This window comes from Corella eumyota, chromosome 5 (assembly GCF_963082875.1).
Source record: "Corella eumyota chromosome 5, kaCorEumy4.1, whole genome shotgun sequence".
NCBI classification, from domain to species: Eukaryota; Metazoa; Chordata; class Ascidiacea; order Phlebobranchia; family Corellidae; genus Corella; species Corella eumyota.
The window spans coordinates 6,183,489-6,211,158 of NC_137494.1; the positions used below are offsets into that span (position 1 = coordinate 6,183,489).

Genomic DNA, 27,670 nt, shown 5'->3' on the forward strand with positions numbered 1-27,670 from the left:
TAGAGTTTCCAAATCGCTTTAAAATAATTGCCAAATATAAATTTTTCCTTTACTTTAACGACATTTTAAACACAAGTTTAACGTTTTTAAAAATTGAAATTTTACACAATAAGTTTAAAACTTGTACAAATAATATGTTTTGATAGCCCAAACGTTTTATTATGTGTGGTCGGGTACTTGGTTTTATTACAACTGCGGGTTCAATTTTAAATCCAAGTGAATTAGTCAAAGTCTTGCAGTGATTTTAAAGAGTTTATAAACTACATATGATTAACAGCTAGTCTACTATTATTGATTTACGTTTTGTAATAAAAAACAAGACACCCAATTTTACAGCCTATTTTTTCCCACGTTTCTAGTGGACAATTTCAAGCCTATGATGAACAGCTATAGTTGTAGTAAAATTAACCAAAATCCTTTTCAAAACATAAAAATACCCAAGAAAATTGTTCAGTGTATCACAATTATAAATATTTTTTATTTGGAAAAAACATTACATTTAAAGAGTAACAATACGCTTCAACCAAATTTTCACAGACAGGTACTGAGTGTAATAAGAATTTTGCTTCATATAAAACGCAAGATTAGAAGTGTAAGATTTTGGTTAGTCTGTATTAAACATAATTTTGCCTATACAGGCTGTAATATAAGTAAAATAAAATTGCACCCAATTGATTAGTATAATGACTTTGACATAGGTTGCTTGTATAGGTTTCGTTTTACAATTCATCTTTTGTTGATTTTAACTTTTCGTTGATGTATTTGACCAAATCGTCCAACTCTCTGCCGCCATCATATTTAAGTGGTTGGTTTTTGCTGCCTGCTGGTGCCCAGTACAAAGTAGGAAAACCTTCTGCTTCGTAGTTGCTGTTTGGAATGTCGTTGGCTGTTGCATCCATTTTGGCAATAACTACATCAGCGTTGTCCTAAAACAAGATAACACAAATTTAGTAAAGTCTAAAGGAATGAAATACTAATTAATGTGGAACTATTATAACCAACTAAACACTTACTTTAAATTTCTTCCCCAATTTTTTGTAAATAGGTTCAAGTTTCTTACAATGGCCACACCAAGGTGCATAAAACTCAATCAAAACATTTTCTTTGCTGTTTGTGACAAGTTCATCAAAAGTGTCACCAACAATAACTTTAACCGGTCCCTTGTTCTTCTTCGGTTTGGGTGCTGATTTAATTTTGGGAGCAATTTTGCCTAAAAAAATAAAATTAAAATTGGTAATAAATTTCTCAATGCTTGAAGGCTGGGAAAAATTTTAATAGTTCAAACCTGCAAGAAAGTCGTCCACAAATTCTTTAAGAACTTCAGAGTCAAATTCGTCATTCGGCTCCATGGGATATCTTCTATCTTTGTCATCATAAGCGATCACATTAATCTCTTCTGGAGAGTCATCCAGACCTACTCTCTTTAACTCCTCTGTCAAGAAAATTAAATGCTTTTTTAAAATTACACGTTGTTTAACTTTAAACAAAGCATGTTATTTTTATAGCATAAAAACGACTAAGATAAATAATTTAAACAAAAAATAATTTTTACATTAGACAATCAGATAATAATTATTTAATAAAAAACTCAAAAACAATTAAATTTTTTACCTCCGAAATCTTCCTCATTAGCGATGGCAAAATTTACGTCTTTCATCTCATTTGCAACTTCCAGGACCTTGGTCCTCCACAGCTGAGTAGCAACTCTATTAAAAATAAAAAATTAAGTATTTTTTTAAATATTTTTAGTACAGTAAAACCCAGCGTAACAAAATTAACCTACCTATAATCAAAGCTAAAATCAACTCCATAATAAACAACAATAAGAGGATATTTCGAGTAACGTTTCTTCATGTTATCTCTTGTTCGTTGACCAACTAATGGTACTGCGTGAGAATTGTAAAATTCTGTCAAAGCTGCTTTGTCAACATCATCCTTCATTTAAACATGTTAGTTTATTTTTCGTAGAGTTATTACAGTCATGATTTAAATTATGCAATAAATAATTCAGTAATGCAAAAAAAAATAAATCTCACTGCTTAAAACATAAAACAGTAAACTAATTTTTACATATGAATTTATAGTTAAATTTAATTGCTTAAGCAATTAACAAAATTAATCACATGGTATTTCTTAAAAAATTTCAGTTACCGTTAACATCATGTTGTAACGTTTGTCCTCATATTTCGATTGAAATCTTTCAGGGTGAAAGACAATAACTTCACCTTGTTTTGCTCCAAGATCTTTTATTACAGCTTCATCAAAAGTGTGGTGGAACTCAAAGTCTGCTCGCAGACTATTTCCTGGATAATCAAGAAAATGTTATACTTAATCAAGAAAAATGTAAAATCTAAATTAAAAATTTTAAAATCTAACTTAAATATATTTTTTTAAATTAAACTGTGAATAAAAAAACAATTACCTGCTTCTTGATAAAGCAAAAGAGCTGAATCCTCCTCATCCTTAAAACATCCAATAATAGTGACATCAGAGGCATGATGAAGCAGATCCCGCATCTTCTTCACCTTATCGACAGCAGTAGAAGGAGGTTTGCTCTGTTCTATCATGTAACTAACAATTCCTGGAAGAATTTTAAAATATTTTAATTTTTTTATTAAATTATCCTGAATATAATTTTTAACTCAAATCTTAATTCAACAAAACTTAAATAACTTTTATAAAAACACAGAAATATACAATAAAATACTGACCTCTAGTGTCCCTTCCACCATCGTAATCATAAGCTCGACCTCGTCTGAACAGTTTTAGAGTGGGATAGCCTGAAATATCATACTTGCCAGCTACCTCCTTTTCTACAGTTGCATCCACCTGTAACCAATAAATTAAAAATTAATCATGACCAAAAAATAAGTCATATAAAATTCAAATTTATTAACCCAGTCTCCATTTCTAATCTATTAGAAAAAACTAAAAAAAAGGTTTAAATCCGGTATAAAAATATTGCAAATATAGCAGTCCCATTATATTTACAAAATTAATATTGTATTGTATAGTTTGGTAATATTAAAAGGACCATGTCCCTTACTTTTGCTAATGGAACTGGTGGAGTTAATTTGCTTAATTCCTGAGCAGCACTCTCGTATTCAGGCTCCAATTTCTTGCAATGACCACACCAGGGAGCGTAAAACTCAACCAAAATGATGTCAGCGTTTTCAACCGTTTCGTCAAAGTTTGAGTCGGTGAGAACTAATACTGCAGCTGGGGGTGGTTTCCAATTTGGATCACTAAGTTCCATAACCTTGGCAACGACAGCTAAAAATGTAAAAAAAAAATTTTTTACATAATTTTAATATTTTAAAAATTAATAATATTTATAACAACAGTAAACTATTGTGCTTAAAAGCATGTAAAAAAAGTAAAATTACCTTCTTGGGATCTAGCTCCTTCATATTTGATTGCTGTTCCATCCTTTAGAATTTTAATTGTGGGATAACCTTGAACTTCAAATCTTTGTCCCAATTCTTTTTGTTCAGTTGCATCAATCTTGGCGACTGCTACTTTGCCTTCTAATTCCTACATAAAATATTTTTTTAGTTTAAGTAAATTAAAATAATGCTAACAAATGTCTTACAAAATTTACAAATTTTTGATTAATATTTATAACATAGCACAAAATGTACAGTAAAATGAAAGAACTAAAAGGCCACACCATAAAAAATATATCTTAGCTTATATATTTTACAGCAAAATAATAAAATAATACAGCGATTTTTTTACATAAAAATATAAAAATTTTACAGTTAAATTACCTCTGCAATTTTTTCGTAAGTTGGTGCAAAAGATTTACAATGTCCACACCAGGGGGCGTAAAACTCAAGTAAAACAACATCTTTATCCTCGACAAAGTCATCAAAATTTTGATCAGTTAAAACATAAACTCCATTTTCCCGTTCAGGTTCTGTTGATGCTGCACCCTCTACTTCTACAAAAAAAAATTTAAACTTTTTGCAAAAAAAAATGTTTAATTTAGAAATTTAATACAAATATTTAATTTTGTTATTATTACCTCCTTCATCAGAACTATCATCATCATTATCATTTTCAGCTTTAATACTTGTTACGAGTAAACCAACGACTAGAAAAAACAAGAATTTTTTCCAATCCAACATTTTTAAATTTGTTAAAACTATTAAATTGTGAAATTTAAATTGTATTGGCCCTACTCCAGATTTAAATTTGATCCTTTAAAAAAAGATAACAAGTTAACTTTGTTATTAAATGTTCGGTAAATTAACAAGAAAAAATAAATCAATTTTTTTTACATTAGGAATTTTTAATACTCTTTATTTTTATCTTGCAAAACCAGCTAAATGAACAATGTCACCTCAACGACACTGACAAACTTTCCCTTAAACAAACAACCATATAACAATACTTTTTAAGTGCTTTCAACTGCTAGGCCGTTTATATTTAAACGTGTCAACTCAATCAGCTGGTCCACATGTTTACGTTAAGAACCGGTAATCGTTACAAACCGAAATTTAATTCAATCAACCAATCAGAAAATGTAACGTTAAACACACGTGTACTTGTATCATCTGTAACTACTCACCTATGACAAACCATAGAAATCAGGATTTCGCTATTTAAATAAAAACCAGTTGTATCAAGCCTAAGTTAGACGATAAAAAATTAAATTCACCTAAAATTTAATTAAAGTGTTAAAACCACGACCCCTCTTTTTTAATGTTAAATAAACGACAATGATTATTAAACGCATTTTAAAGCTAACGTGGCCTAAAGTTTATTGATATTCCCTTATACGATTCTGTGTAAAACAAATAAATCAACATGTATATACTTTTACTGTATATTAAAAACAAAAATATAATTCTCATAGGTAACGAAATAATATAATGCACTAACAATATCACACATACAATAGAAACTATAGCAAATTAACACTTTAAACAGCTAAAATAATTAAGATAATACGAATAAGTTGGTTTGAAATTGTAAGAGATATTCTCAAAATTGATTAAATTCACATAAATAAACAAAACGTGCATACAATAAAATTAATAAAAAATACATAAAATATATTTTAGGCTAAATATCAACACAATAAATAATTTTTAAACACAAGGCATAATACAGGCACTTACACAATTTTTTAAAACCTATTGTTCTTGATATGACTTAATTCAAAATCATTTAATTTCTGATGTCACGGTTTTTGTTACACCAAATGAAGTTTCTCCAGTTGGTTGTTGGCTTGGATCGAACACGTTGTAGCTTCCAGTTCTTCCTGGAAGATTGATGTCATCTCTTGAAATGCTGACCCGACGCACCACTCCACCAAACATGGACTTCAAGTCACCGAAACGAACTGATGTCATGATAAAAATCATAAAACCCTAAAAAAATTTGTAAATCATACCATTTTAATCAAAATCAGATACATATATAGAAGTTGGTAAAAATAACTATACATAATGGTAAAATAATTATACAGGAGTAATTTTATAATTGTTTAAGTTAAATACAAAAAGTCATGTCATACAAACAATAAAATGCAATATGTGCTGTTAATTAAAAGCATACTTTTTAGCATATTTCATGTGTTTAGCGAACAAAATATTTAAATATTAAAACTTTTTTTAAAACTACCTGGGTGCCTGAGAATACAGCAAACAGCCAACTCATTATCCGTAAAAAGGTAGGATCAGTAGATAAAAGCATGAAGTAGGCAATAATCCAAGTTATTCCCATTGTTGAGATAAGGGTTGCTGAAATTGAAGCTCCCTGGCGAGCTGTAAATTTGGCAGCACTAGAACTTATCTAAAAAATGAATTTATTATTTAATTCCATTTTTATTTTTACTATGTAACAAAAATTTTAAGGTAAATTAAAATTAAACTTGGCTTCACAACATGATTCTGAGTTGCTGCTTTTGTGCTGTAATGTGTAAAACATTTGTAAAAAGTTACCTTCATATCACTAAATATCACTGTTCTTAGGACCACAACAAAACAAAATATATTGCCTATGAGCAATATTCCAATAGGAAGAAGAAAAGCGTAATAAAGAGAACCACCCGTCAACCAACAAAAATTGTCTGCTCTGTATGTAGATGTAGCAAGAGGATTTTCTAAAAACAAAACAAAAATAACATGATTTCAACAACAAACTGCATGTTAAGACTAACACATAGTATTAAAAAGTTAAGAGTATAACTTTTGTGTCTTTATATTTAAAAATAGATTAAAATACAATAAGTCATAAATCTAAGCTCAAAAATATGTTACATACCGCCACTGCAAGTCATTGAAGTTTGTTGTTCATCTAAATAACCAACTGTGACAGCAATGTTAATTATTACAATCAGCAAGGGGACTCCATAAGAAAACACATAAAATTTAAACAAGTAGTTTCTAACTGAATCTCTGAAAACCTAAAATTAAATATTTTTTCAGTTTTATCAACATAGTTTTCAAAACAACAAAAAATTATATAAAATTTTTACTGTGCTTAGTAAATTGATGAAAAAAATTGCATAACTTGTTTTCATATTTTTATATATAACAGTATGTATATAATAATATTTTATTAAGATGTTACCTTTACTAGGCTCATATATAGATCATAACTGTAAACAGCCATCCAGCACCAGGTTGATAGAAAGAAAAACTGGAGTAAACCGGTTATGGTCAGACAAATTCGTTGACTACCAGTTTGCTCAATACCAGCGATGAACAAAACATAAGCAATCAGTAAATTGCATACAACGTTAAGGAAGATATTGGTAGATTTTAGTTTTCTTCTTTCCCTTAAAAAACAAATAATGCGATTTTTATGACAGCTGATCCAGTATTGCAATAAAAAAATTAAAATTAATTTATTTTATGTTTACTTGTTGGCCAAGTGAAGTAGAATAGTGACAACCAAGCCTATAATAGATAAGATAACACCAATATCACTAATTAATGACAGAGCAACATCAGCTGGCACTTCACTTCTTGCCTAAAAAATGTCAAATTTTCTACTAAAAATACCCATAATTTAAATGAAAACTCAACATTGCAAAAAAAAATAAGAAAGAGAAACTTCAAATTTAACAAATAAAACAATGTGTAATTTTAAAAAAATAATTAAAGTACGAAATAATGATGAAATAAGTTTCTACCTGATAAATTGAAAACAAATTTAAAAAAGTACTTACCACAATAAGAGCAAAGTTGGTGAGATGAGAACACTGACAAACCGGTGGAAAAGTTGTGTGATCCAAACAACAACCTTCAGATGACCAATCATTTAAATTAAAGTCCCAAAACTGGCATGATAGTTCTGTTCTTTGCACCTTAAAAATAATTTAAAAACTTATTAAAAAAAATAAAACTTTGCTTAATTAAAAATTTGTCACTTTTTAGCTAATTATGTTTCTACCATTAAATTATTAGTTTATGTACAAAAATACAATCTTACCATAAATTGATTGTTAGCTATTTCCTCTTTTCCAAGTTGGTATGGAACACCTTGATGAGTTATACGAACTGGATTTTGTAAGTTATTTATTTCCACTCCACCAATTGTTAAGGACACAAGCTTAAAAATACAGCATACAAAATATTTGACAAAACATAAAAAGTTAGGCAAAAAATGAAATTTTTAGTACAATTATTTATTTTATTAACCTCAACCTGTATAATTCAAATCATTAATTTGGGTTAATAGTTATATTTAAAATCATTTAAAATCAAAATATTTAGCCATTTATACCTGAGTAGAATTCAGCTTCGAAGCAAAGAGTTCACTATTTGTGTAATAAAACAAAGCGATCAGATTATTGTAGTTAGGGTCATTCTCAGCTGTGTTAAACACTTCAGAAGGTATGCTTAATGTGAGTTCAACTGTTGTCATGTTACCGCTTTGATCGGTAGTTGTGACATTATAGGTAAAATCAACTGTGCCTGTTTGTCTCTTTGTTCTTGTATTGCGCCGAATAACCTTGGCAAAAAGAAACGCGTCAATGGAAAATATATATTATTAAAAAGAATTAACTACTTAATACAATATAAATATACAAAATCTTTATTGTGGTACTATTAAATTACACATGCCAAAAATCTTTTAATTTAAAAAAATTTATTTAATTTAAAAATTCATTAACAGAAACTAAAAAGTCATTTTCCATAAAAAAAAACTAACCCAAGTAAACCTTTATAAACTAGAAAATAAAGAACCCAATCCAAAAACTAAGAAACAAATAAACCAAATATTTATTACTCTTCCTATTATGTTGTTTGATTCAAATCCAAATTCATTTGTGTCTTCAGGTAATGTGATTCTATTTGCTAGCTGATCAATATTTTTAACGATTTGTGATCTGATTGTGCCACCATCTGTGTCTTGGTCATTATCAAGATTAGTTAAACCTTCTGTTACACGATCTGCTACACCCAAAAGGTTGGAGCAAGTGGTTGGAGTAATCTAATCAAAGCAAAATAATTAAAGACTAGTTAATTTGCATACCTTTATTGTAAGTTTTTAGACAATTAAAATTTTTTCTTTAAGACATAACAAAATCTAAAATTATTTACAAAGCCTGCAGCATGGTGTAGTGGTAAAAACACTTGCTACACCACAATAAGGTAGTTGGATTAATCTCAACTGGTCTCATGCTGTAGCGCCCTAAGTAAGGCGCTATAAACGATATGAACTCCTGCTGAGCCAGCACTTAATCAGCAGCATAATTACTGGGCAATTATAATATATAACATCCCAAACTGCTAAAAGCCAACTCAAGACTGAGTCGGAGTGGCTGATGTTGATTTATGTTTAAATCATTCGACCTTTCCAGAATGTGAAAAAGATATATACAAAAAAAATATATAGATATATTTTCTCACTGGTACTGAATCAGAAATCTCCACAATTTGATTGAGTTGTTCTGCTAAAGTGTTGATTTCGTTCCTGGATATATTTTCCACAGTTGAAACAACTTGTAATATTGAAGTAAAACTTTCCAATGTTTCGCTTGTCGTGTTTGCCTAAACAAGAAGTTAAATTTAAATATGGAAAATATAATGTGGCATGGTGCAATGGTAAAGGCACTAAAAAATTTAAAAAAAGCTAAAAAAAATAGTGTAAACAGCTTTTTTAATTTTTAATGCAAATAACTTTATCAATAAGGTTTAAAACAAAAAATTTTAAAAAATATCAATATATCAGTCATAAAATTTTTTACCCCTATATTTGATCCAAGTTCTTCGATAAGGCTTTCTATTGTTGTATCACAACTAACTACTTGTAAGCTGGTAAGATTAAAACCTTTTGGAGTGCATAATATATTTGATATTGATCGGCCTATATAAAAATAAAGAGTTATAAAAAGGAGTTCTAAGATTTTTAATACACAATTTAAAGTTAAAACTAACTTTTACACTTAAACTAATACTTGTTCTGCCAAGCCTATGGTTGCCTTTTTTTAAGTTTTTGAGCTAAGCAACTTTTTTACAGATATCAGAAAAGCATATTACCATTTTCACATATTTCAGTTGAGAAAGAAAATCTATTTCCTACAACCTCCGGGAAAGTAAAAGTTTGATTTTCACGAGTTACCATTTTTTCCGCACATACTCCTTTAAAATATTTTCAACAAAATTAAAATATAAAAATAAGATTTATTAATAAAAAATAAATAAAATGGCTTTTAAGATCATAAGTATAGTTAACATTTAGCAAAATTTCAATTATTTTTTGAATATAGTACTACATCAAATTTGTAATTTTTTTTAAATAACAAATTTTTCAACTTACTTTCACAACGTGTGTTTGGATTTCCTCTATGGAAATCATTACATTTACAAATAGCAGTATTTTGTTTCTCTGTGCAATAAGCATTAACACCACAAGTTGTTACACTACACTGATCAGCTAAAAGTAATAACAAATTCTTGTTTTTACTATTTTACCAAAAAAAATCATTTTTATATTTTTAACAAAAATAAAATTTTTTTCTATGTAAAAATGAAATTTTATGTTATAAATATTATTTCAAATGACTTACATATTTCGCAGTTATCTCCAATATATCCCCCTACGCAAGAACAATCATATCCCCCACTTATTTGCATGCAGGTCCCTCCATTTTCACATGGGTTTGGTGAACATGGAGTTTCAACAACTGAAAGAACAAAAATATAATAATAGTTTAAGTAAGCGGTTATGTGCATTATTATTTATCGAAAGTACTTTAAATATTTGCATTACATTCCATTAAAAATTTAAAAATATTGGTTGCATAAATAATTACACCATTATAACTCACCTGTACAAATCCTTCCATTTCCAGTATATCCTTTATTACACTCACAAGTATAAGAACCTTCGTTATTAGAACAACTTGCATTGTCAGAGCAGTCATTTTCTATTTCACATTCATTAACATCTAAAGTAAAAACCATGTTTTCTAATTAAAATGTAGCTTAAAAAATTATGGATGTTCAATTAAAGGCCTTCAACATAATAAAAGAAATTTGTTTGTGACGCAGGTGAATTATCTATCAAAAGCACATACTTGTTGTGAGTTGCAAACACATAATGACAATTCAAATGCAGCCGGTAAAGCATACAAATAGTAAAAACATTATAACTTACCAGTACAACTATTGCCATTTCCAGTATATCCTTCATTACACTCACAAGTATAAGAACCTTCATTATTAGAACAACTTGCATTGTCAGAGCAATCATTTTCTATTTCACATTCATTAACATCTAAAACAAAAACAACAATTTCTACTTAGAATTAAGCTTAGTAAATGTACGTTCAATTAAAAGCCTTTTAACATAATAAAACTTTTGTTTTTGACACAGGTAAATTATTATAAACGTTTATTAATTGCGAGTTGCAAATTTGTTACAACAATTAAAATTCAGTCTCTGAGGCATGCAAATTAACCAGTTTATTTCGAATGAACAAACAGATATAAAATCCAGGTTGCAAAAACTAAAATGTTCATTACTTACCAGTACAATTATTGCCACTGCCAGTATACCCTTCATTACACTCACAAGTATAAGAACCTTTATTATTAGAACAACTTGCATTGTCAGGGCAATCATTTTCTATTTCACATTCATTAACATCTAAAACAAAAACATTATTTCCTACTTAGGATGGAGCTTAGTAAATGATAAATGTAGGTTAAATTTGAAAACCTTTTAATATATTTAGACTTTTGTTTGTGACACAGGTGAATTATTATGGGCATTTATTAGTAAGTTGTGAAGTTATCATGACAATTAAAATTCAGCCTGTGAAGCATGCAAATAACCAGTTAATGTCGAACATCAAACAAGAAATTTAAAATCCATGTTGCATAAATTAAACTGTTATAACTAACCTGTACAATTATTGCCATTGCCAGTATATCCTTCATTACACTCGCAAGTATAAGAACCTTCATTATTAGAACAACTTGAATTGTCAGAGCAATCATTTTCTGTTTCACATTCATTTACATCTAAAGTAAAACAATATTTTCTAATTAGAATAAGGCTTGGTAAATAATATATATCTAAATTAAGGACCTTAACAATAAAAAACGGCCATTTGTTGTGTGTGGGTAAATTATCAGAGGCATATATTAACAGTGAGATGTAGCCATATTATGACAAATAAAATGCCACCATAAGGAAACAATAAATCAGTTAATACTAAAACAGCAAATAAGAAATATCAAATCTGAAAGACAAAAATTAAACTGTAAATACTTACCAGTACAATTCCTTCCATTGCCAGTATATCCTTCATTACAAGCACAAGTATAAAAACCATCATTATTAGAACAACTGGCGTTGTCAGAGCAATCATTTTCAATTTCACATTCATTTACATCTGAAAAAAATCATTGTTATCTATTTTGAAAAAGCTTAGTGAACAATATATGTATGTCTAATTTAAAGGCCTAAAACATGAAAATACTGTCGTATGTGCTGTAGGTAAAATTATTATAAGCATATATTAGTGTGAATTCCGAACAATTTATGGCAATTGAAATGCAGCCTGTAAAGCATGCAGATAACCAGTTAATGTCAAGTGAGCAAACAGAATGTATAAAAACTAAATTGCAAAAGTTATATTGTTATAACTAACCTGTACAATTATTGCCATTGCCAGTATATCCTTCATTACACTCACAAGTATAAAAACCTTCGTTATTAGAACAACTGGCATTGTTAGAGCAATCATTTTCTCTTTTACATTCATTTACATCTGGAAAAAAAACAATAGTATCTATATATAATAAGTAAACTATGTATGACCAATTTAAAAGATATAAAAAAAAAAAATTCTGTTTTTTGTTGACAGATCAATTATCTTAAGCATTAACTGAAAGATGTAGCAATATTCTATGAATTAAATACCGCCAATATACAAGGCAATTAACTAGTGAAAGCTAAAAAAGCAAACAGTTAATAATATCGTAGTGGCAAAAATTAAAATGTATTAAATTTACCAGTACAATTCCTTCCATTGCCAGTATATCCTTCAATACACTCACAAGTATAAGAACCTTTATTATTAGAACAACTTGCATCGTCAGAGCACTTATTTTCTATTTCACATTCATTTACATCTAAAATGAAAACAATATTTTTCTTCAACATAAAAAAAAATTGTTTGTAAGGCAGGTAAATTATCATAAACACATACTTGTTGTGAGTTGCAACATATTATGACAATTAAAATGCAGCCTGTAAGGCATGCATTTAACCAGTTAATGCCAAAGGAACAAACAGATATAAAATCTGAATTGAATAAATTAAACTGTCATAACTCACCAGTACAATTATTGCCAATGCCAGTATATCCTTCATTACACTCACAAGTATAAGAACCTTCATTATTAAAACAACTTGCATTGTCAGAGCACTCATTTTCTATTTCGCATTCATTTACATCTAAAGCAAAAACATTATTATAACAATAATGTTCTTAATAAAATTATGCTAAGGCTATTTATAACTAATTTCATATACATTATAAGTTTAAAAATAATACCAAATCAGCTTAATAGAATTAAAATTAAAAGTGGGCATTGGTAACAGCCTTTTAGATTACTTAGCATTAATTTTGGTATCTAAAACCTTTAAAGACAAAGTTTTGCAGACAATTTAAGAAAAAGAATCTACTTTTTAGTCCCTTACAAAGATTTTAAAACACAATTAGGTACCAAAACATGTTCTATCCCCAGTATAACCATCATTACATTGGCAAGTATAAGATCCAAGATTATTTACACAAGTTGCATTTTGGCAATTATCTTTTTCTTCCTCACACTCATTAATGTCTGCAAAGTAAAAAAAAATTAAGCTAAAATAATAGTTCAGTTTATAATTAATATTTAGGCATATATATGTAAGAAAAACCTATCTTATATTGATTTATTAGAGTTTGTATTTTTCTCTTTATCAAGTTTTTAAATAAAAACAAAGTTTTTACACAACTATTTTAGTTGCATTAAATAAATCATACCCTACTTTATTACACTAAATAAATTAAAATTTAAAAAAAATTTATTATACACACCTTCACAAATCTTTCCATTGCCAGAAAAACCATCATAACAAACACAAAGATAACTTCCTTCTGATTCAATGCAAGTAGCTTGTTCGTGGCACAGACCAGGATTCGTATTACAATTCTTAATTGCTGATAACACATAAAAACAAAGCACTTATTTAGTTAGCACATGCTCTGTTTATTTAAGATAATGTTAATTTATAAATTAACTTTTAAATCAATACAACTAAAATAAATAATGTGTTAGGCTTACCAGTGCAATTTACTCCATTTCCAGTAAAACCTTCAGAACACTGACAATCAAAATAACCAGGTACATTAAAACAAGTAGCATTTTCCATACAATTATGGGCATTTGACAAGCACTCATCTATGTCTATATACAAAAAGCTCTTTATGGATAATATTTTATTTAAATAATGCACAATTTATATAATTAAAAGTTTCATAATCTGTTTAATTAGATGGAATAATATCCTTAAAATAAATTACATTTTGTTCTAACATTTAGTTTTAAAAAAAATGATAATATAGCACCTTAAAATAAAAACATATTCATAAAAAACTAATTTACCATTGCAACTTGTTCTATTGCCAGTATATCCTTCATTACACTCACAAGTGTAAGATCCATTTGTATTGATGCAATTCGCATTTTGATTACAACTATTACTATTTTTACATTCATTAATATCTAAACACAAAAACATTTTTTAAACTTTTATTAATCAATTCGAGTTACCTAGACAAGAAAATGGACTGGCACATTCATAAATATCTAAAAATACAACAAAAAAACTTACCTAAGCAGTTAACAAAAAGTTTAAAAAATCATATTTATTGTAAATATTTTATAATATTTTTGAAGCTAACGTTGCAATTAAATTCTAGCAACAAAAAAAAACAGTAATTTTATAAAACTGACATTACCTTCACAATAAATACCATTTCCAGAATAACCTAATGAACATGAACAGTTGTAACTGCCAGGTGTGTTTGTACAAATAGCATTAGCTGAACAAACTGGAGGCACATCATTACAGTCTTTCAATTCTAGATATAAAAATATTATATTAATCCCATTACCATGTTTAATATATTTCGAATCAAAATAACTTGCAAATTTAGCATTCCCTTAAAGATTCTTCTTACCTTCACAATAGGTTCCATTTCCAGTATATCCATCATTACAAACACACAAAGTTGAACTTTCAATTGTTTTACAACTTCCATTAAAATGACACGTCTCAAAACATTCACCCGGAGTGTCTAAATTTTTTTTTTAGTAACAACATTTTCCCACATACTATAAACTTTTACATATTTTAAATGATTACATAACTTGTTTACAAAAAAAGATTTTACCAAAATGCTATTATAAGTTTCAAACCAATGAAACAGTAAAATAAATAACAAAATCTTTTAGTTAATACATTTTAATATAAAAAATTTCAACGTAAATCAAATGTTGCTAACACTTTTATTAGAATCTCATTAAAATTTTCAAATTTACTTGTGTCTAAGTACTTTTTGGTAGTGTAAATTAGTTATGCAACAAGCACTTACATGGTTGTAATATACCGTAATGAAAATGTTTTTGAGCCTCATCATATACCGCTTCTGCGATAGTATAATTAAAGCCAGGGTCCTCAGAAAATATATCGAAGCTATATTAAAAAAAAAAATAAAAAATTTTTGTTTAGGTCTAAAAATGATTCAAAAAAATGCTGATTGTATAATTATAAGCTAAAAGGAGTAAATATCATTAACCAAACTAAAAACTAAACCTAAAACCTTTAGGTTGAGAGAGAATTAATGTCTAATACTTTAAATACTCTATGCCTCAAGTAAGAGGAGGGCTCTTTAAATAAAAAAAATCATAATTTTTAACCCACCTTACAACTAAGCTACCTCTGTGAAATCCAGTAATTCTAACACTTCCAAATATGTTTTCTAAAATACTTAAAATTAAAACAGAAATAGAGGTTGCCTGCACAGAAGTTAGATCTGCTAATTCTGGGGTGTACTCAAAGCCACTTAGAGTTAAAGCTACTTCGACTCCATCTAAAAAAAATTATTATTACTAACAGTTTTAATATGCAAAATTACAACCCTAAATTATCAAAAACAAAATTTTACCCGCTAATATACAATAAATAAAAGTTTGAATTTAATACCTATGTGCTTTTTAAGCTAAAGCAATTGTAGTTCAAAATTAAGACTAAATTATAATGATGTTTAATAATATGGTACCTAAACAATTAATGGCATTTTCTGCTTCGCATGTACAAATAAAGCTTCCAATGTTGTTAAGACATTGTGTTCCATTTCCACAAACATTTATATCCATAACACACTCATTTATATCTAAACAAAGTTTTATTCATTAAGATAAGAGGAAAATATATTTACATTTTCAATCAAATAAAATTTGGTTTATATAAGATATTATTAAGCCTAAAAATTTTATGCAAAACTATATCAAAAATTGTTTAATTTAAAATAATAGAGAAAGTTATTCATTAATTAACTTCCAAGCAAAATTGTGCAGGAAACCTAGTCCAAAGAAATTAAAAACTTAAAAAAAAGAAAGAAAAAAAAATCGAAAAAAATTATTTGTTAAGACAAAAAGGATACCTGTACAAGTTCTTCCATCTCCACTATAACCTTCATTACACTGACAAACAGATACATCCTTTTCAATAAGAATGCAAGTGGACATTGGGTTACATTCATCAGAACCTACTTATTGAATTAGATGAACAAAAAAATTTCAAAAGCAAAAATTTCAGGTTGTTTCAAAAAAGTATTTTTTCCTTAAAAAAATATAACGAATAAATTTAAAACCTGTTGTGCCATTGAAATCATCATAAAGAGTGCAGGGGACTTGGTTGTTAGGAGGTAAGGTAAACTCAGGACATGTGTTCGAATTACATTTACTTAATGTACATATTGGTGTGACACCTAGCATGAGATCTGGACAAACTAAGTCGGAACTTGTGCTACACTTTCCAACCTCTGCCACTAATAATATTGAAAGCATAATTTAAACATTAAAATCAAAAAGGCAAACATAAACTAAGCAAATAGCTATGAATTGTTTTTTTTTAATTCGAAATTAAAAATTTTTCCAATTTAAAATATTACCAAACAAATGTTTTTACCTTGATTTTCGCCATTGGTTGAATTGTACCTGTAGAATTCACACGAACTATTTTGAGGACAAATTGCATACGTTGAGTTATCGAAAACTGATTGCCTGTTATCTTGTCGATTTATTCTGACACCTTGAGGACAAACCATATTACCTAGAACAAATTTACAATACAACATATTTATGTGAAATTAATTATACAAACAGTAATAATTTAATTCCGATAACTTAAAAAATTACTAAATCAAAAAAAAAATTACCAAAACATCCTGGTACAGGTAAATTTCTAAAAAAGTTTCCAATGCTGTTTAGTTGGTTCACAATGGGCCAAGAGTAATGTTTAAATTGAAGAGGTAATATTTCAAATAAGATAATGTGAAGTCCATTAGCATTACATCTGGTATTCCAAGCTTCTATAATCTGATATTTTATTTTTCCAAATGCCCTAAAATTAAATTAACAGCATATTAACAACAAAATTATTTATATATATATATATAAATACATTTAAGTCCAAAAATGCTATAAAAACGTAGTGTTATTCTATGTATAGCAAATAACATTAAAAATATACAAACTAAAAATAAAAAAGGTATCTGAAACATATGTTAAAAAGAGTAAAAACTTAAACACTACAAAGAAAAAGTTCACTTCTAAAACTACTTACTCGCAAATTTCTGCAGATTCTGTTGCTTGATAAAACTGAGTAACAAACTGAGTTCCCCATTTTATAAGATCGTTTACAATCTGGTTATCACATACCGGTTCGCCAATATAAATGTTGCTAATATTGTTTAAAAGATGGTTTAACAGAGCAGGGATTTGGTTGTCCAAAGGGCAAACAAATTGATAGATGGTTTCTTCGATCTGTAGTCGGGTATTGTTATCTAGGTTGATGACATCAAGAATTTGAGAAAGACTGTGAATATTACCACTTATCTGCCTAATTGCCTTTGAAAAATATGAAAACATTCGGTTAGTAATACTGTATATATAAATATGAAAAATATAAAACATTTCAAAACACTTAAAACATGTGAAAAAGTGGGTTTTTAAGCTTGCTAGTTTAGCAAAATGTTACACACTTTTTTTCTTATAACATAAAGTAGCAATATTAGAAGTTGAAACAATACTTAAGTGACAAAATAACCAAACTTATATAAAGAAAAAATTATGCTATCAAGCAAAAAAATCCTACCAACAAGTTATCTTGAAATCCAGGTATGATATCGAAAAAAGAAGGACAGTCACTCTGTAAACAATCGTTTAAAACAGTAGCCAAGCAACTTATTGTGTTATCCAGACTTGCACTAGAAATAAACAGCGATGATAGTTTATATCTTAAACTGAGCATATCTAAAAACTGACTATAAGTATGTTAACTAAAGTTGAATTGACTTAAAAGTCGGGTTCTTTACATAAAGAACAAACTAATACACAATAAAAAAAATTCGTTTATAAAATACAGACCTACAGCGTTGATAATCCTTGTATGGATAACCATTTAGTAGAGCGAAAGAACAAAAATAAGTGTTTTGTAATGCCCCATCCACTGGACATGATGGTAGAAGAAGCAATACTGAAGAATAAAGAAAGGCATAAATATAATTGCCTTCAACATTAAAAAAATTTAAAATAAAGGATTTTAAATTTTATTAAACTCGACATTGACTTAATTTTTTTAAATATTTTAACTAGTTATTGTAATTAATTTACAAACTTATTTACAACAACATAATTTTAATAAAATAATTTTACCATCATTAGGATCGGGGCAGTTTCCTTGCACGTTGTAAGTATAATTGGTTGGTGCAGGAGATATGGTAAATTCCTGGCATGTGTTTTCACTGCATTGCTTAGTATTACAAGTTAACTGTTTGCCTGGAAGTGTTACATCTGAACAGTTTGCAGAGCTGCCAGACAAACCACATCTGCCTTCTTGCAATGCAACTACATTTTAATTAAAGAAAAAGTTAAAATTAATTAATTAAAATAAATTTAAATGACAGTTAACATGATGCAGTGGTTAATGGTAATAAACATCACTACATGAGGTCCTAAGTTTAATAAAAAAAAATACTTAAAAAGTATGTTTGATTATTGCTGTAATTTAATTGTTGTAAAAAATGAATTGATATATCACAACACATCAGTAGATTACAAGTAACATAACTAAAATTTAAATATTAATAAAAACTATTAAACTTTTATAAAAACTTACTTGCAGTGTTGTTACCATCATTAAAAGTTGCATTGTAGAAAACACAAACTGTATTCCTAGGACACAGAGAATATGAAGAGTTGTCAAATATTGACACCTTTGTTTCAAGCAAGTTCAGCCTTATGCCTTGGGGACAAACAGTCTCACCTAAAAATTTAATAAAATCATTTTAAATAATTTATTAAAATTAAGTCAAAAATTCGTTAAACCATATTACAAAATGCATTTTCCACAATTGAATTTTTTTTTACTATTATGAATCTTAAAATTTATTAGTTTGATATGATAAGTTGCATTGAATACTTACAATAAACAAAACAAAAAACACAAGTTAAAACACAAAAAACAAAAAAATATTTACCGTTACAACCAGGCAATGGTATATTTAAAACAAAGTCTTCCCCGATAGCAATAGCATTTTTAATTGTATTTGTATTGAATTTTAATTCAACTGGAAGGGTTGTGTCTAAAAGTTTATATAGTGCAGTGACATTGCACCTTCTGTTCCAAGCCTCTATCAACTGATATTTAATTCTTCCCATTGCCCTAAAATAAAAAAATTAAAACTATTTTAACCTCTCTGTTTGATCTTGCCTAAGTAGTAGTTTTCTTAATAAGGGGCTAGTACAGCTAATTCTAACATGACAAAAAGGCAATTCAAGAATTGGGCTTGATAACAAAAGTTACTTTATAGTTACGCAGTTTAGTCAGCCTTACCATATATAAATGTTTATATAGAATTTTTTACAAAAATAACTTACTCGCATATGTCCCTGCTATCTTCAGCTTGATAAAAGCTTATTAAAAATTGCATAAGCCACTGAAACGCATCATCAACAATTTTATTATCACAAACAGGTTCGCCAACATTTACTGCCTGAATTTGCATAAATGATTGCATTAAAATGTCTGGAAGAGTTCTGTTAGTTGGGCATACAAATTCATCAACGTAAGGTTCAATTTGTGCAGAGTCATTGCCAATAAACCGAAATAAATCGTCGAGTGATTTCACTTGAGTAAATGCTTGGCGAATTATCTAGTAAAATTTTTTTTAATAATTAAAAACTTTTTTTATTGGTAATTAATAAGCCTGCACATTAACACAAAAGTTAGTTTAAAACCCCAAAAATTGAAAAACAAATTTTACTTAAACTAAATAAAACAAATCGGTTAAATTTATAGGCAAGAACAGTTACCGGTAAATATTCATCAATGCCTGGAATTAAATTAAGAATAGAAGAGCAATTTCCATCAAAACAAAAATTCAGTTTATTTGCTAAACAAGTTATTGCCAAATCTATATTAGCTCTGTAATATAAACAACAATTTAATAGTTAGTATAAGGAAAATGTTTTCCAACAAGTATTAACTAATATATTAAAAAATTTATTTAAAGTTGACGAACTACTAATGTTACCGAATACCTGCATGAAATAGTGTTGTTGTAAGGGTAGTTGTTTAAAAGTGGATAAATGCATTGGTAACTCTCATCAAGTACATCTCGTAATCCACAAGCAGGTAACACAATCACCTCTAAAAAGTCACAAAAAAAAACTTAAATATTTTATTTCAAATGCACTTTTAGTATTAAAAAAGTTCCATTGCAAATGTTAAAATTTTAACATTAAAAAAATAAGCGGCCTACCTCTTTTTAGTACTAAGCATTGGCCTTCTCTTCTTGGCGGGATAGTAAATTCCTGGCAAGTTATTTTGGTGCACAAAGTAGAAGTGCAATTTAAATTTTGATTTGATGTTTTTTTTAAATCACTGCATGAATTTTCATTTGAATTTTGAACACATTTTCCAATTTGTGTAGCAACTAAAAAGTTTGTAGTTTAAAGATTAATAAAATGTATAAAATTTAAATAAAATATACTTAATAACTTAAAAATAAAATTCCATCAATAAATATTTTTTAACTACTATATAAACATAAATCAATAATATTGGAAATTACAATTATAAATTGTATGATAATATAAATAATTACAATAAGTATTCACCTAAATTATTATCTTGTACAGATGTGATGTTTATAAAATTGCAGTTGCTTTTAGGTGGACAAAGTGAATAAGTTGAATTGTCAAATATTGGAATTTTATTGGCAACTGAATAAATTCTATATCCTTGTGGACAAACAACAAGATCTAAAACAAAAAATAAAATCTTTTACAACAATATAAAAGTTACAACACTTTCCAAGATACTAAATAAAAGTTTAAATCCGTCTTTCTTTAATCTAGGTAACAAAAAATTGTGTTCGCACACTTATAAAAAACACCACATTTTGAGATCATGGGTTTAATCCTTACTGTTTCCATTGTGTATAAAAATTTAAACTAGGTGAAGTATCATAACCTTAACTAGACACAATGTAATTAATATTGTTTTCTAGGTTTTTTGAGGAAAAAACATTATATTTAATCTTACCATTACATCCTGGTACTGGAAAGTTAATGAAAAAATCTTCTAGAATGTTTGGTATTTTGACAAGGTCGCTAAAATATTGTGAGAATTCATCAGGTAAAATGTTACCAATTAAATGAAATAAATCTTTTTCACTGCATCTTTGATTCCAGGCCTCTATTGCTTGGTATTTTAAAGTACCAATAGCTCTAAACAATTTTTTTTTATTAAAAAAGGTTTATACTTGGCAAGAGAATGTAATCATGCAGCAGAAATTAAATACTTTTTATACAAAATAGTTTAAACCTTATTAAGTTAAAAAAATCATTGTTTCTATTATTTGCCTAACCCAAAAATAGCAAAGTCAAAATTAATTTTAAATTTTATAAAATTCATTTAAAAAACCTACTCGCAAATATCTGCCTGATCCTCTGCTATATAAAACCTTTTTATAAACTGTACCGCCCAACTAAAAAGATCGTCAACAATTTTGTTGTCACAGATTGGCTCTCCCAAATTAAGAGGTTCGATTGAGCTGAAAAATTGTTGGATAACCAGAGGGATTGTTCTATTAGTTGGACAAACAAATTGATTTATCATTTCTTGTACTTCCGGACCAGTTTGGTTGTTCATATCGATACGATTTATTAGTTGGTTTAGGGTAGTAACATCAGCAAGAATGAATCTAACTGCCTGTATAAAAAAAAATTTTTTAATTTTGGTTAGCATACAACTCCATAAAATAACATATATGCAAAAAGATCAACATCTACATTTTAAAAGAGATGATATCAAAATCTTTAAATAAAAAACTAAAAAAAAAATTTTATTTAAATTTTACGGGTAAAAAAAATTATAAAAATTTTAATCTACTTGAAATATAGTTGCATTATAACCAGGTATAGCATCTAGAATAGAGGGACAATTTCCATCAAAACATTCTGAAACAACTGGTACTAAGCAAGCTATAGCTCCATCAATATTAGATCTTTAAACAAAAGTTACATTAGCGTTTACAAAAATTTATTACACATAAAATTATTGGTTTTCAAACTAAGATTATATCCAGAAAACACGTATTATTAAAACTGAAAAACTTTTTTTAGAATCTTGAAAAGTGTTAATTTTATTTTATATATATATAGCTAAAAGTTAAGCATAACAAAATGTTAATTAAATATATAGAACTAACTACCTGCAAGTTTGTGTGGTGTTGTAAGGGTAGCCATTTAAAACAGGTCCAAGACATTTAAAACCTTCTTTTAATATTTCTTTAAGTGAACAAGCAGGTAAGACTTGGAGGTCTGTTGAACTGTTTGTACAACTTTTAATTTCTAAAGTTAAAAACAATTTAAGTTATAAAGAACACAACAACATACATATGAAATAAATGAATTATTTTTTTTTATATTTATAGATTTAAACTTTTCAACATACCTTTGCAATAAGTACCATTGCCAGTAAATCCAGCATTACAAACACACAAAGGTGAACTTCCAAACAGTTTACAGCTTGCATTAACATGACATGTCTCAAAACATAAACCAGTAGTGTCTAAACATAATTATAAAAAGTTTTAATCAACTTGATATTTAAATTTTACGAATAGTTGAATATTTAATGCAAATGGTTTAATATGCAAGTTTCCTATGCCATGATAATAAGAAATAAGAAAAAAAATCTATTTTGCTTGTAAAAATATCAAAATTTAAAATTTTAATTTTAATCAAGTAAACAAAGTTTAAAAAGTTTGCATACAAATAGCAGGACTTCCATTAAAAAAATTTGATTCAGGATTATTAGTTTGCCAATCATCAAATTGTTGAATTAAAGATTCTGCGGTAAAATTTGAGTTTGCTGAATAAACTTTAAAACTGTAAAAAAATTCAAAAACAATTCAAGAAATTTTAAGGTCATTTGATTTACTTTTTATAGTGAACATAAATTTAAATAAATCTTTTTTAAATTAATAATTGTTTAAAACCAATTAACTCTTACTAAATATATTATTTAAACTTTATTTTATTAATTAATAGGTAAAAGTTATTCAATAGACGAATTAACCATGTGATCCATATTTGAAATCATTTTAAAGCCTTAAAAATTGTTAAGGATAAATCCAACTTTTCTTAGTATTCTTACATCATAACTACACTTCCGAGACCAGACATTCCCAAAAAATTAGATGATAGAGAAATGTAAGCGCCTACAAGACTTTCCACACCAGGTGTCATACTTATAACTTGACCTAGAACACTGCGTGGAGCCAATTGAAACTGCGGTAAACCAACTGCTGGAGGATTATTGTTTTGTGCAAAACTGCCCCTGCCAAATCCAGTTATTTCAACCAAATTGAATATTGAAGATAAGGGAGTTTTTAAAAGACTTATAAGCTGTCTGGATTCGGTTGAATTTAAATTAGAATATTGATAAACGTACACTAAGTTTTCTAATGTAACACTTAAAGAAATTCCATCTAAAAAAATAACAGAAGAAAAATTATTTTTTTAAAACCAAGTAAAATTTAATACACATTATACCTAAGTTAAAATAATGTATTTAATAAACAAAATATTTATATTACTTTTAAAAAAAATATATGCTTTCTTAAAACAGCTTGAACAAAATTTTTTGTATATTTACCTTGGCATTTAGTTGATGGAGGTATATCTTCACAAACACAAAAGTAAGTTCCATTTTTGTTTAAACACTGGGTTTCTTTAGGACAGTTAGCAGTTTCTGCCTCACATTCGTTTATATCTAAAAATATACATTTACAATTTATATTTAGATATAGATAATTATTTAAATGTTAAGAAGCTTTAAGTTAATTTTTTATTTTATTTATGTTACAGTTTTGTAAGACAAGAATAATCTTTTTTGATTATTTTTTTATTTAAATTTATAAAAAATAATTTCTTTAAGTTTTTTAAATTGTCATACCAACGCAAGTTTTCCCATCTCCATAGTAACCCTCATTGCATTGACATTCAGTTAAGTTATTTGTGGAAGTACAAGTTGCCAAAAAACCGCAATCATCATTTCCATATCCATCTTCATAAATAATTTATATAATATAAATGATACCAATTTTTTGCATTTTTCAAATTTCATGTTTAAAAATTTTCGAAATTACTAGTAGCCTAATTTTTATAAGAATAATTATTTCATTTGTTTTCTTTTTTTCTACAAAAAAGTTAATAATAAAACAACTTTAAAATATATTAACCATTTTCAAATTTACTAACCCAGAACTGAAATATTGCAAGGTATTGGCTTAGATGGGTCGATGGTAAATTCTTGGCAAGTCTCTGCATTACACTGTTTAGATTTACAAATATGATCAGTGAACAAATTAAAAAAATCAACATCCGGACATTCTGGATTTTGTGATTGTGGTAGGCAATTCCCCACTTGAGCAACTGAATAGAAATTGAGTTTAATTTTTTAGCTTAAATTAATTTTTTCAGTCATGGGTTCAAAATTTTTAAGTATTTATCACATTAACTTAAAAACAACAGTTTAAAGTTGCTCTTTCTATATAACATATTATTTAAGATACTAAAAATAAATTTAAAGCTTCTTATGACATAAATGCAGTAGGAATCTAATTTAGCACCTAATTTGGGTTTATTTTAAACCCAATTTTAAATTCCTAAATAATGAAATGCCATTATATACAAAGAATTTATAAAGTTAACAATACTATTAAAATATGTTACCCAGACTAGAGCCAACCGACTTATTGAAATCATAGAAAGCACAAGTTGAGTTGTTGGGACAAATCGAATACGATGAGCTATCAAAAACAGAAACTTTATCTTTTTGTTCAATATTTATTCTGGTTCCTTGTGGACATACTACACGATCTAAACAAGGTATTGCCAGATTATTAAAAAATTAAAAAATAACAAAATTTCAATATTTTTTTAATGTAAAACCTATGCATAAATCAAAATATAATATATACATTAAATTTTACTATTTTTTTATGTGATAATCTACAAGCAATTAAAATTTTAAGAGTTAAACCTCAATAAATAACGAATTTAAGCATAAACAGTAAACAAAATCAAGATAATGTAAACATTTCACCTTTACAGCCAGGTGTCGGTCTATTCAGATAAAATCTTCCCAAAGTTTGCAAAGTCCTATTAATTTGGTGTGTGTAAGAACTCCAACCTTTTGGAAGTAGATTGGAGAATATGTCAAGAAATGCCACAGTAGAACCACATCTCCTCGTCCATATCTCAACTAACTGGTATTTTATGCGCCCAAAAGCTCTAAAAAGAAATTAATAGCTATGTAATGATAACCTTAAATTTTATTCATTTTTTTGAATTTATTTATTCTATTTAGTACACTTTATAGGTACATTCTATCTAGTATACCTTAGGTACAAACCAATACTGTTTTAATATAATAAGGAAAATAAGTTTACTAACTCGCAAATTTGTGCTTGATCTTTAGCCCTATAGAAACTTCTTATAAACTCAACACCAAACTCAATAGTGCTGTCCAGAATCTGATGATCACACCAATAATTTTCAGCATCAATCTTCGGAATTTGACTAAACACTTCATTCAATATTTCTGGAACTTTCCGATCAATAGGACATGCAAATTGGTTTACAAGATTTTCCACATTTTCAAGGTCAGAACCAGTTATGTTCAGAGCTTCCCATATATCAGAAAGGCTGTTTATTTGGCTGAGATATTGTCCCACCAACTGCAAAAATATAACCATTAAATACCAAGGTTGACAATGATCAAAACATTGTTGGCAATAATAAAAAAAAGATCTCGGAAAAATATTTTTAAGAATTAATACTCTGGTTCACAACATGAAGTTGTGATTTCGATCTACACTTTTTTATTTAAAGTATTTGGTTAAAACATTAAAAAAATTAAACATTTTTAATAATACTCCATATAAGTAGATTACGCATAGTATAGTAACCAAAAATATAGAATGTTTATAAGGTTTTTTACCTGCAGTGTTTGATTATAATCAGGTATAAGATCTTCAAACTTCGTGGAACAACTTCCAGTTAAACAAGTTGAAGCAGGCAAAGTCACACATGCTATAGCATCATCTAAATTTGATCTAAACAAAACATATTTGTATTTTTATCATTGTCACTGAATTTTAAATCACGTGTTGTGCAATAAGTTAGGGTAATCCCCAAAATAACACGTGCATATAAACACCATATTCATTGCTAAAGCTATTAAGAGATTTTGGTACGTAATGTAAATATGATACTATTTTTTATTAAAGTAATAGCTGTGGCGTCACGATATAACTTTATAACGTTTCTGGTTACTGTAAAAAACTTGCGCGATAAAGTAGGACTTCTGAGAAACTTCAACCAAAACACTTTAGCCATTTAAGATGATTAATATATTACAGCAACAATTTAAAATCTCTAATATACGACCTGGCTACCTGCAAACTGATGTGTTTGAGTAGGGATAGCCATTCAGTAAAATATCGAGACAGGGGAAAGTAAATTCCAAAATATCTCCAAACGTACAATTGGGAAGAACTTGTACGTCGTCGTTTCCTGCACAAACCCCGTTTTCTGTAAAACAATATAAAAAAATTAATTAAATTTTAAATAGTAGGAAATATATACTATATTTAAAATAATTTATGGAAACATAAAATCTGCCACCTATTATTTGCGGAAAGTGTTAAATAAGATTAATCAACGAAATGTAAATGATCAAAATATTTTTAGCTAACAAAGTAAACTTATATATTCAAAATAAGCTACATTTTGGCATTGACAATTGTAATTTAACTATTTAAATGCGTATTGCGAGAATGTGTATTAAACTTTCATTAATTTATAGGATTTTAAAGTTAATAAAATACGATCGGTTTGATTAACTTACGCGCTTTTGAGGTTTCCGTGCAATATCCAAGAATTAGCACAAAGAGAATTAATCTCCAGGCCATGCTCTTTTCCAATAAAACTCTTCTGTTCAAAATTACGTTAAATAAAAAACGAAGCTAAATAATGCAGTTATACTAGAAAAATATAGAATGAAATCTGTAGCTTTCAAGATATCACTATTAAATGTAATTTTCCTTAGTGAAATATTGTGTAGGCTAAAAAAACTATGGCTAAATCAACATACTATTATTACGCTATTGCAACGGCCTTTACTACACCTTTCAAGCAATTTTAATTTGCGTTACAATATAAGAGAATAAAAGTTGTTCCAGATCATGCAGAGAGGTGGATTTTAAATTGTGTGAATCATTTATTATTTTTTCCGCCTTACTATTAATAATTGTTAGGTTAATATTTTGATAACCCATCCGTTG

General features: G+C 27.8%; 2 protein-coding genes across 2 annotated transcripts; both read right to left on the minus strand.

The window, feature by feature from the left end:
* Positions 1–456: 456 nt before the first annotated feature.
* On the minus strand, positions 457–4,218 carry LOC145753694 (protein disulfide-isomerase A4-like). The gene is made up of 12 exons (XM_082570118.1): positions 4,028–4,218; positions 3,771–3,943; positions 3,387–3,534; positions 3,047–3,273; positions 2,712–2,829; positions 2,423–2,581; positions 2,152–2,303; positions 1,784–1,935; positions 1,612–1,706; positions 1,286–1,432; positions 1,014–1,210; positions 457–926 (listed from the first exon to the last, which is right to left on the minus strand). Exons 1-12 carry the CDS (start codon positions 4,128–4,130, stop codon positions 720–722), a joined length of 1,878 nt encoding a protein of 625 aa, XP_082426244.1. The 5' UTR covers positions 4,131–4,218; the 3' UTR covers positions 457–719.
* A 642-nt stretch (positions 4,219–4,860) lies between these two features.
* On the minus strand, positions 4,861–27,365 carry LOC145753367 (uncharacterized). Its single transcript, XM_082569779.1, has 63 exons — positions 27,235–27,365; positions 26,783–26,918; positions 26,326–26,440; positions 25,779–26,062; positions 25,429–25,616; positions 25,056–25,202; positions 24,582–24,755; positions 24,277–24,387; positions 23,977–24,093; positions 23,476–23,809; positions 23,092–23,207; positions 22,771–22,887; positions 22,529–22,667; positions 22,207–22,321; positions 21,743–22,026; positions 21,358–21,542; positions 20,931–21,074; positions 20,573–20,746; positions 20,352–20,460; positions 20,124–20,235; positions 19,689–19,963; positions 19,289–19,473; positions 18,928–19,074; positions 18,465–18,656; positions 18,177–18,285; positions 17,905–18,016; positions 17,374–17,657; positions 16,967–17,151; positions 16,717–16,860; positions 16,400–16,576; positions 16,190–16,294; positions 15,806–15,919; positions 15,448–15,616; positions 15,119–15,219; positions 14,705–14,821; positions 14,483–14,605; positions 14,127–14,246; positions 13,806–13,928; positions 13,559–13,681; positions 13,203–13,319; positions 12,811–12,930; positions 12,486–12,605; positions 12,122–12,241; positions 11,744–11,863; positions 11,370–11,489; positions 10,993–11,112; positions 10,621–10,740; positions 10,292–10,411; positions 10,031–10,147; positions 9,781–9,897; positions 9,501–9,602; positions 9,209–9,327; positions 8,871–9,011; positions 8,248–8,451; positions 7,741–7,968; positions 7,447–7,566; positions 7,184–7,321; positions 6,875–6,984; positions 6,583–6,790; positions 6,274–6,415; positions 5,952–6,112; positions 5,632–5,802; positions 4,861–5,378 (listed from the first exon to the last, which is right to left on the minus strand). Exons 1-63 carry the CDS (start codon positions 27,296–27,298, stop codon positions 5,172–5,174), a joined length of 9,432 nt encoding a protein of 3,143 aa, XP_082425905.1. The 5' UTR covers positions 27,299–27,365; the 3' UTR covers positions 4,861–5,171.
* Between the last annotated feature and the right edge of the window lie 305 nt (positions 27,366–27,670).